Source organism: Pristiophorus japonicus, chromosome 18, assembly GCF_044704955.1.
Source record: "Pristiophorus japonicus isolate sPriJap1 chromosome 18, sPriJap1.hap1, whole genome shotgun sequence".
Taxonomy (NCBI): domain Eukaryota; kingdom Metazoa; phylum Chordata; class Chondrichthyes; family Pristiophoridae; genus Pristiophorus; species Pristiophorus japonicus.
Window position 1 is genome coordinate 86,827,934 of NC_091994.1, and position 20,521 is coordinate 86,848,454.

General features: G+C 41.9%; 1 protein-coding gene across 8 annotated transcripts in view; it reads right to left on the reverse strand.

Annotated features, from left to right (window-relative positions):
• The window catches only part of foxj3 (forkhead box J3), a 139,855-nt gene that overhangs the window by 16,319 nt on the left and 103,015 nt on the right, over nucleotides 1-20,521 (reverse strand). For 3 of the 8 annotated variants that reach the window (XM_070860227.1, XM_070860228.1, XM_070860229.1), the window contains 6 exons: nucleotides 18,711-18,839; nucleotides 17,517-17,694; nucleotides 15,530-15,835; nucleotides 9,500-9,601; nucleotides 8,624-8,815; nucleotides 2,960-3,064 (listed from right to left, as the gene is read on the reverse strand). In XM_070860227.1, coding sequence (XP_070716328.1) covers nucleotides 2,960-3,064; nucleotides 8,624-8,815; nucleotides 9,500-9,601; nucleotides 15,530-15,835; nucleotides 17,517-17,694; nucleotides 18,711-18,839 — 1,012 coding nt within the window. The remainder of the gene's footprint in view (nucleotides 1-2,959; nucleotides 3,065-8,623; nucleotides 8,816-9,499; nucleotides 9,602-15,529; nucleotides 15,836-17,516; nucleotides 17,695-18,710; nucleotides 18,840-20,521) is intronic. The other 5 variants (XM_070860230.1, XM_070860232.1, XM_070860231.1 and 2 more) reach the window with 5 other exon arrangements.

A 20,521-nucleotide genomic window follows, 5' to 3' on the forward strand; every position in this document is an offset into this window, starting at 1 on the left:
GTACTGGCTTTCTTTTTTATTCCCCAATATTCTTCCCTTGTCATCGCCTCATGTCGGGGTAAAGTTCCACCATTGCCAGCAACTCTCCATTATCTCGGTCAAGTGGTCATTCTTCATATGTTAGCCTCGGCCGAGAATATCAGAAGGCTATTTGACTGCATGGGAATCAGAGACCAGCACGATCCTGTCTTTATCCAATGCTCACATTTAAGCATTTTCTAGTAGGAGCCACTGAATAGAAAACGGAGGTGGAACCCTGGCTTGTTTTTCATAACCATAGCCCAAGAACATGGACACCAATTGTAGTGGAGTGGCCGAGATCAACTAATGTTGGGACCTTTTAGTCTGTATGGCTAGATGCACTGGCTTTCAGCTGCCATTTACACATTCCCCTGCATCCCCCCCACCCCACACACACACACACACCACACACACACAGTTTACTGCAGGGAAGCACACAGCCTCTGCCTCAACTTTCCGGGGAGTAGGAGGGCTGAAAAGTCTTTCCGTGAGATTTGTTGGCTTTAGATACCACTAAGAGAACAAATTTAGAATGCCATTAAAAGTTAGGGTGAGTTGTCTTATTGGGGGAGGGGGCTTGCCTCCTATCTTTCGCTTCATGATCAGTGGATGCAGCATCAGCATTCCTCCCTCAACATTAGTCCAGGCTCTGGCTGACTATTTAAAATCAAAGACCACCCATCAGGGCAAGTACAGCAAGAGGAGATTGAAAGTTACCAGTGAGGCCAGGAGAGCAGTCTAGGGAAAGAGCTACCATTTAAATATCAAGGTATAAATTTGTCTGGCCTTCATGCAAGAATTCTGATTTTTTTTTTGGTGGATTTTGATTCAACTTTTGGAGTGTGGGTTGCTTTACATGCAAGTTTATACATTAGAGTTTACAAAGTGAATCTGAACCAAGCTGCAATTGCTGAGTTCAGCATATTGCACAAGTAGTACAACCAATTTTTGATACTGTTATATGATAGGAAATATGTTTATGCTAGTGTAGCTGTATTTTGACTTAACACAATGCAGTGACAGTAGATTGTGTCTGCAACTTTGAAGGCATATCAAAATAAACCAGCATCATGAGAGCTTCCCACTGTACAGCATGCCAATGCTCCTCGCTGATTTAATCCAGGAAACAAAAGTACATTCGTTCTCAGAGGAACATACGGCCACAAAACATCCTACTCTTCCACCCGACTAGACTGCTGTCGCATATAATATGTACCTTGCACCAGTGACAAATCACATTACCCTAAGCTTTGACCTCAAAATAATTGCACCATTTTTTTAAATCAGGAAGGCAGGTGGATTAACAGAACATTTTGTGGGGGAGATTCATGCTTGGACAGTGATCCATGGGTGCAGGTCAGCCTCCAGTACCTAAACCAAGTGGTCCTTCTTCATGAGTCTTGATGAATGCTGGTGGATTATTTCACTGTTGGGGCATCCGGCCAAGCTCAATGTTGCTCTTACCTGATGTCCACACACACGCATACTTCCAGCAAGGGTCACTGAATAGCAATCAGGAGCAGGAAGCCTGGCTGATTTATCCCCTCGCTAATCTAGAAACAACCCACTACTGTCATCCTGCCTAAGATTAGCTAATTCAGCTCAGACTGGGCAATGAACCTAGTACATTCTGGTCTGTATGGTTCAGTTACACGCTGCTGTTACCAACAAAGTCATTGAGGGAGCTCATTTAAAACTCCAACACCATGGCACAGTAGTCACTGCACAACAAAATTAAGTATATTTCTGATAATGCACTGATGTGCTAATGCAGACTTTACCCAGCCACCCTACACAGCACTCCTCTGAAGAAGTAGTCCACATGTTGATAGGAGTGGGGATTGAAGGGTGGCAATTGCTCATTTGTTTGTCACAGTGTTTAAATCAAATGCATATTTTTTAAAAAGATGCAGAACAGAATAAAATTCATCCCATTATGTCAACTCACTCATTAGGAAACTAATTTACTCTCTTCACTACTGAAATGCTGCTTCCAGACATCATTACACAGAAAGACTAATGCACTCTGACACATGCAAATAAGTGTGCTTAATTGGTCCTCTGCACTTCCTTACGCAATGCAGAGCGTGCAAACTGCATTTGGAGGAGCATTTTATCCCAGCACTGAAGATCTAAGTGTTAAGGACAAACCTCCTCTGTTTTTGAACATGCTGGTAAAAGCTCCAAGTCCTTGGGCGAAAGTCCTCAGTTGAAAAATGCTCTTCAGAGGGATATCATTGCTAATAAAACAGATCTGCATGCAGACAGGCTGAGGTACCAGTTAGTTCAGGGCTCCATATAGATGGTAACATTTTGCTCAAAATGAGAGGAGAAAGGAGATGTTGGAGAGGAAAATGGTTCATGTTCAACAAAATTGAATATAGTGTTTCAACCTCCAGGAATTGTAAGCTGTGAACTGTTGGGTGCTATCAAATGTGAATTAATCTGACCACAAACTTGAGGGAAGACTGCAATAGGAACTCAAAGTGAAATCATACCATTCGGGAGCAGCCAGAGTTTAAAAAAGGAACTTGTTTTTATATAGTCCCTTTTCATATCCTCAAGACGTTCCAAAGGACTTAGTGAATTGGGAAGTACTTTGGGACTTGAAATAACAACCTTCCGACTTGGAGGTGAGTGCCATCAACTGAGCCATGCTGAAAAGGCACTTACAAATTGGGACATTGAGCAAAATGATACCTCAGAAGTCCTATTCTCACCAGTGCCTGCCCTGTTTAAGGATACATTGCAAAAGCAGGTTGACTGCAAAACCATTCCCATTTCTAACCGTTTCCAGTCTCCAGCAGAAACATGCAAGTAAGATGCACCCAGGATCCCAGACATGCATACAACATGCAGGTCAAAAGGGGAGAGAAAGAAGGGAGGAAAATGATTGGGTGTCAGCCCCAGGGATAAGCAGTTTATACGGGGCAATTACCTGTCATAGCTGGTCCTGGGGTACTGAGAGGTGGTAGATGGGGGTACCCAGGGGGCCCCATCATTGAAGCAGGAAGGTTTTGTCTGGAGTCAATGTACAAGCTTCCTGTGTGAGAAAGTGGTGCAGGTGTAAGAAATCACCACTTCAGAGCAATCAAACACACCCACAGTGTCAATCAACCAGATCCAGACGAACATATTTGGCCTGTTCCTCAACAAATAAAAGGCAATTTGAGGAAATGTACAGAACTTGAAGAAATGGGTGCAACTTTATGTGAATAATTAAGAAGAACATTAAATCTTTCAATCATTCATTTCAACTTTGTGTAAAATCTGCTGGAGGGCTGTTTCAAAATTTCATCGCTGGGTGTTATTTTTCAACTTTTCTGTCATGTTTGAGCTGACTCATACCAACTGCCAGAAGCATTCAAGTAAATCCATTAACTTTTTTTTCAATACGATACAGAATTTGAGAACATAAGAACATAAGAATTAGGAACAGGAGTAGGCCATCTAGCCCCTCGAGCCTGCTCCGCCATTCAACAAGATCATGGCTGATCTGGTCGTGGACTCAGCTCCACTTACCCGCCCTCTCCCCGTAACCCTTAATTCCCTTATTGCTTAAAAATCTATCTTTGACTCGAAAACATTCAATGAGCTAGCCTCAACTGATTCCTTGGGCAGAGAATTCCACAGATTCACAACCCTCTGGGAGAAGAAATTATTTCTCAACTCGGTTTTCAATTGGCTCCTCTGTATTTTGAGGCTGTGCCCCCTCGTTCTAGTCTCCCCCACCAATGGAAACAACCTCTCTGCCTCTATCTTGTCTATCCCTTTCATGATTTTAAATGTTTCTATAAGATCACCCCTCATCCTTCTGAACTCCAAGGAGTAAAGACCCAGTCTACTCAATCTATCATCATAAGGTAACCCCCTCATTTCTCGAATAAGCCTAGTGAATCGTCTCTTTACCCCTTCCAAAGCTAGTATATCCTTCCTTAAGTAAGGTGACCAAAACTGCACGCAGTACTCCAGGTGCGGCCTTACCAATACCTTATACAGTTGCAGCAACACCTCCCTGCTTTTGTACTCCATCCCTTTCGCAATGAAGGCCAACATTCCATTTGCCTTCCTGTTACCTGCTGCACCTGCAAACTAACCTTTTGGGATTCATGCACAAGGACCCCCAGGTCCCTCTGCACCACAGCATGTTGTAATTTCTCCCCATTCAAATAATATTCCCTTTTACTGTTTTTTTTTTTCCCAAGGTGGATGACCTCACACTTTCCGACATTGTATTCCATCTGCCAAACCTTAGCCCATTCGCTTAACCTATCCAAATCTCCTTGCAGCATCTCAGTCCTCTACACAACCCGCTTTCCCACTAATCTTAGCGTCATCTGCAAATTTTGTTGCACTACACTCTGTCCCCTCTTCCAAGTCATCTATGTATATTGTAAACAGTTGTGGTCCCAGTACCGATCCCTGTGGCACACCACTAACCACTGATTTCCAACCGGAAAAGGACCCATTTATCCCGACTCTGCTTTCTGTTCGCCAGCCAATTCTCTATCCATGCTAATACATTTCCTCTGACTCCGCGTACCTTTATCTTCTGCAGTAACCTTTTGTGTGGCACCTTATCGAATGCCTTTTGGAAATCTAAATACACCACATCCATCGGTACACCTCTATCCACCATGCTCGTTATATCCTCAAAGAATTCCAGTAAGTTAGTTAAACATGATTTCCCTTTCATGAATCCATGCTGCGTCTGCTTGATTGCACTATTCCTATCCAGATGTCCCGCTATTTCTTCCTTAATGATAGTTTCAAGCATTTTCCCCACTACAGATGTTAAACTAACCCGCCTATAGTTACCTGCCTTTTGCCTGCCCCCTTTTTTTAAACAGAGGCGTTACATTAGCTGCTCTCCAATCCGCTGGTACCTCCCCAGAGTCCAGAGAATTTTGGTAGATTATAACAAATGCATCTGCTATAACTTCTGACATCTCTTTTAATACCCTGGGATGCATTTCATCAGGACCAGGGGACTTGTCTACCTTCAGTCCCATTAGTCTGTCCAGCACTACCTCCCTAGTGATAGTGATCATCTCAAGGTCCTCCCTTCCCACATTCCTATGACCAGCAATTTTTGGCATGGTTTTTGTGTCTTCCACTGTGAAGACGGAAGCAAAATAATTGTTTAAGGTCTCAGCCATTTCCACATTTCCCATTATTAAACCCCCCTTTTCATCTTCTAAGGGACCAACATTTACTTTAGTCACTCTTTTCCGTTTTATATATCTGTAAAAGCTTTTACTATCTGTTTTTATGTTTTGCGCAAGTTTACCTTCGTAATCTATCTTTCCTTTCTTTATTGCTTTTTTAGTCATTCTTTGCTGTTGCTTAAAATTTTCCCAATACTCTAGTTTCCCACTAACCTTGGCCACCTTATACGCATTGGTCTTTGATTTGATACTTTCCTTTATTTCCTTGGTTATCCACGGCTGGTTATCTCTTCTCTTGCCGCCCTTCTTTTTCACTGGAATATATTTTTGTTGCGCATTATGAAAGAGCTCCTTAAAAGTCCTCCACTGTTCCTCAATTGTGCCACCGTTTAGTCCTTGTTTCCAGTCTACTTTAGCCAACTCTGCCCTCATCCCACTGTAGTCCCCTTTGTTTAAGCATAGTACGGATGTAATATTACTTTAATGTCCATTAAAGGGACGAGAATAATCCAAACCTTTTACACATCTCCATCATCCACAAATTATTTATAATTTGGATAAAACAACAAACATCACGAAAGGTGAGCACGTGCGCTTTCATTTTTAGACCTGGGTTTGAGTATGGCCCCGACTGATGGATGAAAGTCTCCTCTTTCTGATGACTGTAAGGGTTCCATGTAAATGAGTTTGGGCAGACTCAACCCAAATCCCAGTGGCACAAACCCATAGCATAAAAATCTCCATAAACCACCCTGGAACTGTCCATTTCACTTGCTGCAAAGATTGCAGGCATGGCAAATGGAAGAATGCTACACTAGTGTACGAGGATGAACTCTTCTGAGGTTAAGGTTTAGGACACACTGCCTGCAGTCAGAGTGAATAGAGCTCTGCACTTAACTTGACTTTAGTGTTTAAAAACTACACAAGCGTTCTATTCCCCTTCACAATTAAAAAAATAGATTCTGTGGAACAGGGCCAGAGGAATACATTGTTTTTTGACCACTTATTCTGGAATATTGTACTTGCTTTCCATTTCACATATTTAAATAGTGTTATTTTTCTTCACTTGCTGTAAAATTTGGTAATACAGCCTGTAGCAAGGTTTTTCCTCGAGTTGATGTGACAAAATGGGGTGCATGTGGTCATACATGAACATTTACACAAATTTAAAATGGTTTCTTGTTGGCACCGCCATGTAAAGCTGGTTATCAGATCACAGGAGTAAACACGAGCAAACTGAATATATCCCAAGCACAAAGGGGTTGTTGAGAAACAACAATTTTTAAAATCAGCCTTCAACTGGGGAAGAACATCACAAATAGCAAGTTGCATATTTGCTTATCAATGTACACAGCACTGTACACATACACACTTTTACTGCAACTTTTATAATGTATTAAAATAATCAGAATTTAAACATTTAGCGTTAGCTCATGGCAATTTTGTTTCTCAGACCCACCCAAGGAGGAGGGGCTGCATTTTCTGATTCTGAAATTGCACACAACACACTTAATGATGTTTTGGAAATTAAGACAATGGGCGATGTAGAGGCATGGCACAGTCGAGATCCAATGTGATGTTCATACACAAGATTCGGTTGTCTGAGCAGCTACATTGTAGAGAGGTCCCGAGTGAAGACCACAGGGAGGAACAGATACGCAGGACATCTTTGGGCCAATCACACAGCTCCTTGTAGATGATTAGAAACAGTGGCAAAGACCTCAGGTCGCGTTGCATGTCTGCCAGATCTCTTGGGTGGAGACTAAGCAATGAGACCAATAGAAAATGAAGTGGAGAAAATAACACTGGTCATCATCCACTACCTTGCTCAAATACCCATTCTTCTTGTGTGCGTGGCAGTAAGCTATTCAACTGCACCACACCCGTACCTGATCCTGTCCTCACTCAGTCTCTATATACACTCAACAGCTCAAATGGTTACAGTAGTGAGTGGCTGAGCAGGAACCGTTTGACAGTGATTGGGAGCAGCGACTCTCAACAGAATTTCCTTTCCTTAACTCCAGGGTGCTGAGGCCAATTATAGCCTCCTACCACAGGCCAAAATCAGCATAGGGTACTGAACTGGGACTTCCGTGGTCTATACGGCACAGCTACGTACTGCCTCAACCAAATGAGCCATCAGAGGAGTTACTAACTTATAGAAGGACTAACTTACTAGAGGGACCAAGCTCTATTTTTGTAATAGATCAATGGCCTCTATTAGCTACTGACTGGTCCTGCTGTTTGGTGTTTCCACATCCTTAATTTTGAGTTTTGTAATCCTGTTTAGTAGAGCACAGGAAATAATAGTCAGTGCTTGCAATATGAGATATGGCTGGAAGTGGTGAATAAAGTATGGAGAAAATTAGCTGCAACCAGTAACTGAAAGCTGGCATATGACACGAGAAACCAGTCAGGAGCAAACAGAAAGCAGAAAAGCTGACAAATGTAATTAGAAACCAACGGGCTGCGGAGCGGGAGAGCCACAAAACAGAGATCTGCGTATTGCAAACACAAAGAGAGATCTAGCGTGAAACAGATGAACTGTAAAAGACAAAATGAAATGTGTAAGAAAAGCAAACAAAAGTAATCGCGGGGAATTGGAGAAACCTGCAAGAATTAAGCAGAATGCTGGTAAACTGCAGCACAGGGAGCAGAGAAGCTGTAAAAAAAATAAAAATAGAAACAGTTAATTTCAAAAGACAGGTACAATTAGGAGCTGCTAAACTTGGAGAGCAGAATGCTGTGAACATAAATTGTAGGTTAGGAGTTAGAGAATAAGGGAGATTGTCACCAGGCTGAGCGGAGTTGCAAAGCTTCGTTGTTAACAAATAATCTGCAGCACATTTTGGATGGTTCATTTTATTGCTTCACCACAATTATAAAGACCGATCATCACATGAAAACCAGGCTGAAAATCTGTCTCCTTTATTGCAAGTTTGGTTCCATTTCCTCACCCCAACCCCTTTTTTTGGATTTCAGGAGCTGAACAAAAGCGTCTTACTCAAATTGATACAGCTTTATACGTGGAGGTACCTGGTCACACAAATCTACACATAGTCCAGGGCAAGGTGCTCAAACTGATGATGCTATTAATTCGGCTCCAAAGACACACACATTTTTTTTTAAATCTAGTTTGTAATGAATGAGATTCAGTGGCAGATAAAACCAAAATCCTTTCCCTTGCACAATAATGATGGCTGCTTTCCCTGTCCTTCCAAAAAAAAATCTAAACTTATAAAAGGCAAACATAAATTTAAAAAAAAATAATGGCCTGCTTGGCACTTTTTTCTTGGGGTTACATCTGAGCAACAATTTACTGAATTGCCATGGCCTAACAAACAAAAGATTAGCCATCTTTAAAGCTTCACCTATGTGAATACCTTATCGATAAATTAAAAGCTGTAACTAGCTCTATGTTTTGGAGTCTATACCTGTACTGATGTGCTGGTTTGGTTTCTGCGTATGCATTGTGCTGTGACAAACCGAGGGCTGCATGTTCCCTTGTGACTGGATCAGACCAGTTTGTGTGAAGAACTGGTTTAGGGAAGAGCACAAGTCCGCAAACTGAACAGGATCGAGTGACCAGTTATTGAGATCCGCCTGTTTCATACTCTCCATCAGACCTGCGGATAAAAGGCATGACAGAGCGTTAAGGAGAGAATCCAGGGAAACAAGAGGCTAAAGAACCAATGGGTCCACAGCCTGACAGGCAAAGCAGGTATTTAAAAAAAAAAGAAACTACAGTAACATAAACAAAATGGATTAACCAAATAAAATACCAAAAGTAAAAATCAATAAAATAAAGAACACTAATCCCTTACTTAGCTCTACACAAAGTCTATCAGCCAATTTTGTTGTGTGCACAGGGTCAGGTTGGTTTGTGGATGTGTGGTCAGCATGACATGAAACAGATTAACCCTACAATTTTAAAATCAGAGTCAGACCAGATCTAAATGCAAACTTGCAAGAGGTTACACCCATTAATGAGGTTTCACTGCAAAATATTTCTACTCTATAGCTCAGAGATGAAGTGCTCAAATTGTAGAAGGATATTATAGCAGAAAGAGGTATGGTTTAACCTCCCTCGGCAAAAATAAATTGTCCTAAAACACACAGGCACACGTGTTTAATTATAACATTTTGTCGGTCTAAAATGTTTCACAGACCTTCTGGGTTTCATTTTATTTTTGAATTGCTACGTCTTCCATTTTACTACTTCTGCATACAGGAAGCAGGAACCTGCACCTTGGAGAGCTCCATTAGCCACAGTGGGTCAAGAGCACTGCTCCACGTTACCAACAACCTACCTTGGAACTGGGAGAGATCCACATCAGACCAGTTGAAACTGCTAGCAATACGGAAACTCTCCTTCAGAGTGTCCAGATTCATGCACCAATCAGAAGGAATGCCTACAACAGCCATAAATCCACCAACGAAGAGCATTAGAACAACATAATGCTGAAGACTCATCACAAGTATGATTAAAAACATTGCTGAGAGAATTATATCAGCATTCTGAGCTAGTTTACCTCTTAACGTCGTGTCAGCTTGGCTCAGTTGGTAGTCTGAGTTACTATGGATTTGAGCACATAAAATGGGCTTGGAATTTTTCCATCAACCAACAGTAACAAAACAGATTATTGGTCAATTTATTTAATCTTTGTGGGACATTATTGTGTGCAAATCAGCTGCTACGTTTGCCTACATAACAGCAATTGCACTTTAAAAGTAACTCACTGGTTGAAATGCACTCATCGAGGATTTGATAAGGCGCTATACAAATTAAAGCTTGTTCTTTCCTTTCTTAAGCCAATAATGCCGGAGTAAATTGTAGCACCCACTACCACCGTCTTGGCCGAGATCAGCAAATTCAGAACAGACCGGGGACCTTCCATTTTGCGTGGCTTATTATCACACCAGGTGATGATTTTATCCATTTCGTCTTTAGAGGAACTCTATTCCCTTCAAAACCAACATTCAAAATAAAAATGATTCAAGTGAGAACTTATCAACAATTTTCACTCCACCAGGTATTTGTAACCAAAGCATATTTTCCCCCCAGTTTGGGGTTTGGTTCACAAGATTATGCAACCCCAATGTTACTAAAGGTGGGGATGAGGTTAAGTTTATAACCCCTGTTCAATCTCATTTACCCGGTAATGTTCATCCAGATGTGCATATGTTCAATCTGTTGAATCACTCGAGTCAAAACATCCTGTGAAGATACAGGTTGTTAAATGACCACAAATCAAACGGTGATATGGAGTAAAATGGCCATTGGTGTTGTACCATTTGATTTGTCAAATGTCACCAATTATTTCAACAGAAACCACAATTTACAAACACATAAAATCATCACAAAGCTATTATAACTTCCTCACTATTGTGGTGCAGTTAGAGAGACACGACTCAGTCAAATTACTATACTCAACTAATAACTATATTCACTGCCCAAGGTCAGAGCTACTGGAAGTCAATGCAGACATTTGAAACATATTAGAAATCTAGCTCAAAGATTTTCAAAGGTAAAATATAGCTCCTTCAAGCATTTACTGCTGATGCTATTAAAGACCTTGCTCAAGTCAACCTGGATATGTCTGCATTGTGACTACACTTGGTTGGGCTCTGGCAGCCACTTTTTCCCATCAAGAAGCTGAGTCTTGCGACCTGCAGCGTAAGAAACTGTGCTAATTAATAAAAGCGACAGGAGCAGGGATGCCATGCTAAGTGAGACCAAAGCCATGAGGGCAAAAGCAGTGAGGTACGGCCAGTTGAAACTTGGGAGGGGGAAAACGGCTCCAGGATCTGGGGGGGAGCAGTGCAGGCCCTAGGGGGAGCTGAAGAGTCAAATTAGGTGGTATAAAATTTAATAGAAATTTAACTTGTATTTATATAGCGCCTTTAACTTAGCGAGAAGTCCCAAGGCGCTTCACAGGAGTATTAGGAGATAAAAATTTGACACCGAGCCGCATAAGTAGAAATTAGTGCAGGTGATCAAAAGCTTAGTCAAAGAAGTAGGTTTTAAGGAGCGTCTTAAAGGAGGAGAGAGGTAGAGAGGCGGAGAGGTTTAGTCAGGGAGTTTGAGAGCTTGGGGCCGAGGTAACAGAAGGCACGCCACCAATGGTTGAGCAATTATAATCAGGGATGCTTAAAAGGGCAGAATTAGAGGAGCGCAGACATCTAGGGGGAGGTTGTGGGGCTGGAGGAGATTATAAGGATAGGGAGGGGTGAGGCCATGGAGGGATTTGAAAATAAGGATGAGAATTTTGAAATCGAGGCGCTGCTTAACCAGAAGCCAATGTAGGTTAGCGAGCACAGGGGTGATGGGCGAGCGTGACTTGGTACAAGTTAGGACATGGGCAGCCAAGTTTTGGATCACCTCTAGTTTACGTAGAGTAGATTGTGGGAGGCCAGACAGGAATGCGTTGGGGAATAGTCAAATCTAGAGGTAACAAAGGCATGGATGAGGGCTTCAGCAGCGGATGAGCTGAGGCAAGGGAGGAGACGGACGACGTTACGGAGGATGGAAATAGGCAGTCTTCGTTATGCTGCGGATATGTGATCAAAAGCGCATTTCAGGGTCAAATATGACACGAAGGTTGCGAACAGTCTGGTTCAGCCTCAGACAGAAGTTGGGGAGAGGAACGGAGTTTGTGGCGGGGACTGAAAACAATGGCTTCGGTTTTCCCAATATTTAATGGGAGAAAATTTCTGCTCATCCAGATCTGGATGTCGGGCAAGCAGTCTGACAATTTAGTGACCGTGGAGGGGTCGAGAGAAGTGGTAGTGAGGTAGAGCTGGGTGTCATCAGCGTGCATGTGGAAACTGGCGCAGTGTTTCCAGATGATGTCGCCAATGGGCAACATGTAAATGAGAAATAGGAGGGGCCAAGGATAAATCCTTGGGGGGCACCAGAGATAACGATGCGGGAGCGGGAAGAGAAGCCATTGTAGGTGATTCTTTGGCTACGATTAGATAGATAAGAATGGAACCAGCCAAGTGCAGTTCGACCCAGCTGGACGATGGTGGAGAGGCATTGGAGAAGGATAGAGTGGTCAACTGTGTCAAAGGTTGCAGACAAGTCAAGAAGGACGAGGAGGGATAGTTTGCCTTTATTACAGTCACAAAGGATGTCATTTGTGACTTTGATGAGAGTCGTTTCGGTACTGTGGCAGGCGCGGAATCCGGATTGGAGGGATTCAAACATGGAATTGTGGGAAAGATGGGCATGGATTTGGAAGGAGAAAACACATTCAAGGACTTGAGAGGAAAGGGAGGTTGGAGATGGAGCGGTAGTTTACAAGGATGGAGGGATTGAGGGTTGGTTTTTTGAGAAGGTGATGATGGCAGATTGGAGCGAGAGGAGATAGTACCTGAGGAGAGCGAACTGTTAACAATGTCAGCTAACATGGAAGCCAGAAAAGGAAGTTGCGTGGTCAGCAGTTTGGTGGGAAGAGGGTCAAGGAAGCAGAAAGTGGGTCCCATGGACAGGATGAGCTCAGAAAGGTCACGAGGGCAGATCGGAGAGAAGCTGGAGAAAGATGTGATGTCAGGGATAGGGCAGGGGGCTTCCTTAGAGGAAGTTTGGCCCGGTGGGCTAGGAGAAGAAAGGGAAGAGGCAGAGGCGGCCGAACGGATGGTCTCAATCTTAGAGACAAATAAGTCCATGAGCTCCTCACACTTATTGTTGGAGGTGAGGGTGGAGGCTGGGTAAGAGGGCTATAAAAAAGACGGTTAGCAGTGGAGAATAGAAGCCAGGATTTATCTTTACATTCCAGAATGATTCTGGAATAGTGAATAGCATCATATCAGATACCTACTTAGTGTTTTCTTCTTATAAAATGTCCACGTTTACACAGATGTTTCCCCCATTATGAAGGATGGGGAGGCAATGCAGCTGGGAGGAATACTTCAGAAACTTTCTCCATAGAACCACCTAGTGGCTAAAGCTTGTGACATTGTGACAATTTACATAGCAAAATTGAATGGAAAATGTTGCCAGCATTTTACAATAGTAAATACATACAGAAAAATGTATAAATATTACTACTGTATAACCAAATCAGGATTCGGATATAAAGGCAGAAAATGCTGGAAATGTATAGCAGATCTACAAGCAGATGATAAAAAAGACAACTTAATGTCTGAACCATTGAAGGGTTTCCACTTGAAAGGTTAACGTGCCTTTTCTCTGTTCAGATGCGGACGAATTTGCCGTATATTCCCAAAATTTTGTTTTTTTATTTCAGAAATATAACCAATACTTATCCTTTTATTTTTAATCCCGGAGGTTCATGTGTAGCTTCAGTTTCAAACCCTCCTATTTATTTATAACCTAATTTGTTGGCAGGCATTCAGTGCATCCTAAATATCAATTTGCACAGATCCAATATGCTCTACATCTGTATTAGAAAAAAAAACTTACATTTGTATAGCTGAACAACCCAAAATACTTCACATCCAAACATTTACTTCCTGAAGTGTAGTCAGTGTGTTATACAGACAATCCAGCAACCAATTTGTGTATAAGGTTTCCAAAATAGCAAATAAGATGAATGACGATTTAAATTGTTTTCCGTGGAGTTGGTTGAGGGAAGAACGAGAGCCAGGGCACAGGAGAAATTCCTGCTCTTCTTCGAACAGTGTCAAGGGAATTTTTTTACGTCCACTCAAACAGACACGTGAAGCCTCTTTTTAACATAGTCAGAAAGACCACAACTCCCAACAATTCAGCACCTTACATGGTACTGCACTGAAGTGTCAGTCTAGATTTTGTGCTCAAGTTCTGGAGTGGAGCTTGAACCCACAATCTCTAGAGGCAAGATTACCACCATCTAAGCCAGCTGACAAGTTCCTCAGCATAACAGATAAGATATATTCAGAGTTTTTAGAGTTACCATTAATAAGGTTACAGCTGAAAAATCTTTAGTATATACCACTCCTGTACTGATGTATAGATAATCCTGTCAAAAGCCTTTTTATCAATAAGGAAAATACATTTTCATCTAGGTCACCACACTTTAACGTTGTGCAATACTCTTCTTCTGTGATCCTCTTAATTCTAGCCTCAAATGGATTCACTGCTCCGAACTCCAGTGATACATTAATAACCATCAGTACTTCACCCAAGTGTTATACAGCTCAAAAAGCACTCGCCAGACACAAGTTTGAATGGGCAGAATATAGCACTACTGGGCATTTTTAGTGGTGATTGTAGTACATAAATTTTATATGTCGATTATGATATACCAAAACTAGTGATAGTACTGATGTACAATAAGAGTATCACAGAGTCAGTAGCTATGCAGTCAAATTAAGAAACATGCTGACATACTTGGTTAATGCTGAAACAACTTCTAACCCATAACATTTGTACAACTGGATTTAGTCCTTTGTCTGACATCTACAGCATGGTTCATTTGATTGTATCAGGACCTGAAATAATAGTCACTAAACCATGCCCAGTAGTATCAGTGACTAAGTGAGGTCATTGAGCAGCACTATATCTACTGGGCCATGATCACTGTAAAAATTAAAATTTTACATCCTATATCTTACACAGACACAAAGATGTTTCCGAACAGTAACTTGTATAGTCTGCACATAAGCAACTCTGGGTACAGAAAGCACAATGGGGTAGAATGTAGTCACTTGTCCACTGGCAATCTGTCACTTGGACCATTGCATTGAGAGATGTACAAGTGTATTCTGGTTAACAATGATATCAATTTCAGTTTTCACCACAGTTCACCTAAACATTGCACCCCCCGAATGGCTCTGTAGGTAAAGGTGCCAGGCAATGTGGTCGTGAACCATACAGAACAGAAAGGTCACAGGAGTCATCCCCAGTTTGTGCTGAATCTGCTGATCCGAGCTGGCTGGCATTAGGGATGCTACAAATTGGGGTCCGTGTCCCTGATTAGATTTAAGGGAAGGGGGAGGAAGAGAAAAAAAAGTCAGGGTTTGTGGGGAAGTGCGCGTGGTTGTTTGGCACTCAGAGGCACGAGTGCTACCACTGAGCCAAGTGACACCTGATGAGTTATGGAGGGCTGGTGTAACTATATTCCAGGGTCAGTCAAAAACTACTGGAATCACAGAGCACATCCATTAGATTTCCAGCTTTTTAAAATCTCCTGGAACAGTCCATGCTTTCAGGAGGTGAAGGCACTAAACCGTGGGCTAGAAGGGGAGTGGGGGGGGGGGGGGCGGTGAGGTTTATGCTGATTTTACAACTCCAAAATTTGTGACACATGAATATCCCTAGCAATCTCTAAAACCACTGAATAATCAAGATAATTCTGAAACTACAGTGCAAAGAGGGAGCAAACTCGTCTTACCGATATTGCAGGCCATGTGTTGTTGCTGTTGATGATGGTGGTGCTGCTGATGGTGTTGCTGGCTTGGCTGGTGTTGCGGATGTTGGTGCTGATGGTGTTGGTGGTGAGTGTGTTGTGCGTGGATCTGATGTGGTGCCAGTTGCACCTGTGTTCCTCCCCCACCGCCTCCGAGGCTGCTGGCGTGGCTGTTGGCCAGACTGTTCTGTCCACTGTGCGGGTGGGTGCTGACAGTATTGCTGGGAGAATGCTGGTAGGAACAGGATGTGTGGGTTGGCTGTGATGCCTCAGAAGGCAGGTTGATCATTCCTAAAAAAGAAAAAGGGCGCTGAATATCAAAACAGTAAATTGTGTGTGTAAAAATCATTAGTCATGTTAAGTATCAATAAACATAAAATGAATTTCCATTGTTTTGAAGTAATGGCCTATTCTATGGTCAGTAATCATTGACATGAACACTAACTCACTAGTCTATAAGCATCTTTTGTTACAGGAAAAACCAGGTGAATGGCCAAGGTTCATCGTGCAGAACATTTCAAGATGAAAAAAAGATTGAGATAAATCAAGTAGTAGTCCAGGTTTAGGATTTAAAAGCCCCCATATTATAGGAAATGGGGAAGTCAAGGCCTTCAGAAGGCCCAGAGATTTAAGGTTCTGGGAACAAATGAGGTAGAGTAGTGCGTTGAGTCGTGATATGGACACTGGGGACACAGGGCATGTAGAATAGTGTATTTGGAGATTAGGAGGGACAGGAAAGGATAACTTGGAGGAATACCGTATTCTAGCATATAATTGATCTCAATTTACAAGAACAAGATGTGCATGTGCAGTATAACCAATGTCACAGTTCATCTACGTCAAAGCAATACCTTGGGTAATCTTAAATTGGAAATGACAAGGCCTTTGTAAATTGCAATGGAGACTGGATTATGTAACTTATATGAAGTGCAAAGGATAAATGCCATTTGAAAGGGTTTACAAAGAGATACACATTGCACAACATGATAAATACTGAAAGATAAACCATGGATGCACATGACCACACAATCAGGCAAACAACCATTTTGTAAGCACTTCGGTGACATAGCACAATTGGCAGTGTTGAAAAACTTCCCTTGCTATCAAAAAATGTAACCTTAAGATTCATTCACACGCTAGAGCACAGCATTAACTTGTTACCCTGGGTCACAATCCTAACCATTTTGTTCGAGGATCATACTCTTGAGTGCTGCTGTATGCTGAAGCAGGGAGTGATGCGACATGCATTCGTGCCTGCATTTCCCCACACAGTGAGCTCCTGATTTCAATCATGTCACCGTGGCCAGTTGCCAAGAAGCTGGCACTTTCCCACAGGAAGAAAAAATACTGCGGGACTAACAGTTCCACTGAACAGTTCTATTAATAGCGTCCTTACATTTGCCGTATGAATAACTACCTGGTTCCCAATAGCATTCCTTTCCTTCCTTTGTAGGAGAGCAAGAAAAGGAGAGGAGAAAGCACTGAATCCAGCTCAGTCAGCAGCAGGATAAGCTGTGAAGAGGCACAGTGATATATGAGGCTGGTCTGCCAAGGGTATCGGGTAAATGCAAGACAGGACACAAACAGTTCCCATTGCTACAGAAAGAACTATCGGCCCTGGATTTGGACACCGATCTGAGCAAATGTAGACCCATCTCACAACAATAACCCACATTCCTGATCAATCAGGATGGGACATTAACCCTCCATCTCTTCCAAATGCTCTACAATTTTTTTCAATTATAAGTAGGAAGAAAATTACACCAAAGATAATACTTTCAAGCCATGTAAAATACAAAGAAAATATCAAATAATCACATCAGCTTTGGATTAAAAGGTTTTTCAATTGTTAACGTTACCACAAATTTAACATGAAAAAAAAACCTCAATATAATTGGAAGAGGATGAAACCAGTATTTTGTTCGAGAACATGTGAAACACAGCACATGTGGGACACTGAGTCCAAACTCACCCTGCTGGCTGAGAGACTGCTCAAAGACTGATTTGTAAAGGCTACGGAAGGAGGCACTCAGATCTTCGAAGTTGTACTCTGAGAAGGGTGGTTTGGTGCCCCTCTCGGGCATGTTGTATTGTTGCTGCTGTTGTTGCGGTGTTAGACTCTGGGAGACTGAATCAGCCCGGTTTGTCACCTGTACAAATGCCGAGAATAGGAAGAGGTACATCAGTTGAAAATTCACAGACTGCACGTCTACATATAGGAGTGGGGAAGGGGGATGGTGGGTAGCTGAGAAATTGAACACCAAATGATATCAGATCTTGTAATCCTGAAAGGACAGGATGTGCTCAAGTATCAAAAAGTGCTTAACTTTTCTGCAAACCACTCAAGATTGAAAAACAGAAGTGCACAGCAGGTCTGCTTGCAATCTGAAAGAGAAAACATTGGTTAAAGTTTGGTGGGGAAGTGGGGAGAGAGATCTTTTGTCAGAGCTCAATCCTGATAAGAGTCCCATCTATGACGTTAACCCATCTTTTCCCTTCCAGAAGCTGACTGACAGCATGGTTTTGATTTCAGAATTTCTAGCATTCACAGTTTTTCTTCTCATTTCGTTATGTTTTGTTTATTTATATACCACATGTTGTCTAACTTTGAGTCTTCTGTTTTTAATTATTTTAGTTAAAAAAAAATACAGCTCTGTTTCAGCTGAAACTGCATTTCAGGACTCAGTAACTACATCACACTGTTCCTAAAATGACAGAATTTAAAGCACAGAAACAGGCCATTCGGCCCAACAAGTCTGTGCTGGTGTTTATGCTCCACACCAGCCTCCTCCCACCAGTTCACTATCAACATATCCTTCTATTCCTTTCTCCCTCATATATTTACCTATCTTGCCCTTAAATGCATCTATACTATTCGCCTCAACCACTCCATGTGCTGGCGCATTCCATTCTCATTCATACTCCAGATCTCAGGCGGCACCATTAATTTCTTTCACAAGCAGAAAACGACCGAAGTTAAAATTATTCCAAATTATTTTCTATGGCTTAATTCTAAAATAAATAACAAGAATCCCTTTTTAACATGAAATTTGACTGTCAGATTAAACAGGATACCAATGGTTCAGTGCTATAATTACTTGGAACCAGTGAGTATGCAAAGTAAATATTTTTAACAAATAGGTTTTCCCCAAGATCATGAATCTACCTGTGCGTAGTTGTGGACAGAGCCGACATTATTCAGGTTGACGGAGGCTAAACTTGTGTCAGACAGGCTGTTGTTAAGGCTGCTGCGAGGGCTATCACTTCCATCCTGATCCGTATTATATAGTGTTACCTGCACAACCAAAGAGTCCATTATTTTGCGACTTTAACAAGAGCTTAATGTAAACCTTGTGACGTTGCTTGCAACTGATGACAAACGCACTGTAGTTAGAATTATAAACCTTGCTGAGTGGCTATATAGGCCCACTTTTGCACAAGCCTCGTGAACTGCTGTTAGATTTGTCAGCTACAATTCTGTCCACCGCTTGAGTGAGAATGGCATTAGGTGGAAATATAACAGGAGTGTAGCATTAGGTGGCCACTACAGCATCTTAAAACCAGTGTTGCAATGTAAAATAAACTTTTCTTTATCTTATCAAGTTTCTGTGCAGCTTTAAGAATGTCCAGAATGCGTTTTTACATAGATGTGCAACATACATACAAGCAGAAAAAGAATCTGCGTTAACTGATGAGCAAGTCAATGCTTGTAGTATAAACTGTGAGCATCGACTTGTTCAGACCCCTATGTTCTGCTGAAAATAGTTCTTCATTGACTCCAATACATTGACTCCTAATGGGCCACAATTACAGACTCAAACGTGATACCTATACCCTGGTTACAAAAATCGCACAAAGCCATGCCCACTTTAATGCCGTGCCAATATGCTTCATGTGTAATAATATTAATTCACTGCCTCCACTATGGTCACCACTGCCGCCCCAAGTGATTGGACTAACCACCAGTACATCATCCTAGCGTTATACAGCTCAAGATGCTCCCTCCAGACACAACCCATTTTGGAAGAAAACCTACTATTCTAATACTGTTTTGCACAGTTCAAGCAGACGTAGAACAAAAACTATACACCTACCACTTACAGAAATCCAAGTAACAATACGACTACTACCTGACTATTAATACCACTGTGGCTCAGTCACCCAAGTCAAAAAGTAGTGGATTCATGCCCACTCCAAGACTGAAGCACACAACCCAAGTCAACATTCCAATGTAGTAGAGAACAATGTTATGTTTTCCGTGCGCGGTCCCTTTAAATTTGCTGCGTAGCCACGCATGCGTAGTACCTCTTCCAGCTTGCGAGCGATCTGTGTGGGACCTCCCGATTTCTGCGCAGCCACGCACATCTTAGGGAGAATGTTGATACAGAGGGCGTGTAACATTGTTGGAAGTGTCATCAAATCAAGACACCAACTGCCTGTTATGGAATCTGGAGGAGTCCATGCGTAAAATCTGCAATTATGGCACATGACTAATACCCAGGTACATAAAGTACAATCAATATGCAACCCGTGTCTAGTTAAGGGTTAATTCTACTGCTAAATGCATTTCCAAGAATAAGCTGGATTCTCTCGTCATCAATCGTCAAGTGCTGATAAATCATGCAAAGTGGAACAGTGCAGAATTCTCTGTCACATATACACATTTATTCTAAAGGGTGTGGTGTTACCTCTAGGAAAATACCAACAGTTCACTGCAGAGCAGTTATTTTATAATGTTGTTTTTAGTACGGGGATCCCTTACTCTTTAATCAGTTGTATACAATCTCATTTGCTCATCACTCTGGAAAGGAGTGGTAGGATATTTTTGAAACTGAGTGGGGCGTTGCCACAATTGCAGCTCATGTTTAACTGCCTTGCACTGAATATGAAGCATCAGTGTCCATCCTCTTTCTCCCATAATTATTTTCTTGTTTTTGTAGAATTAGTAAAATGATTCCAAAGAATCATGTAGACATA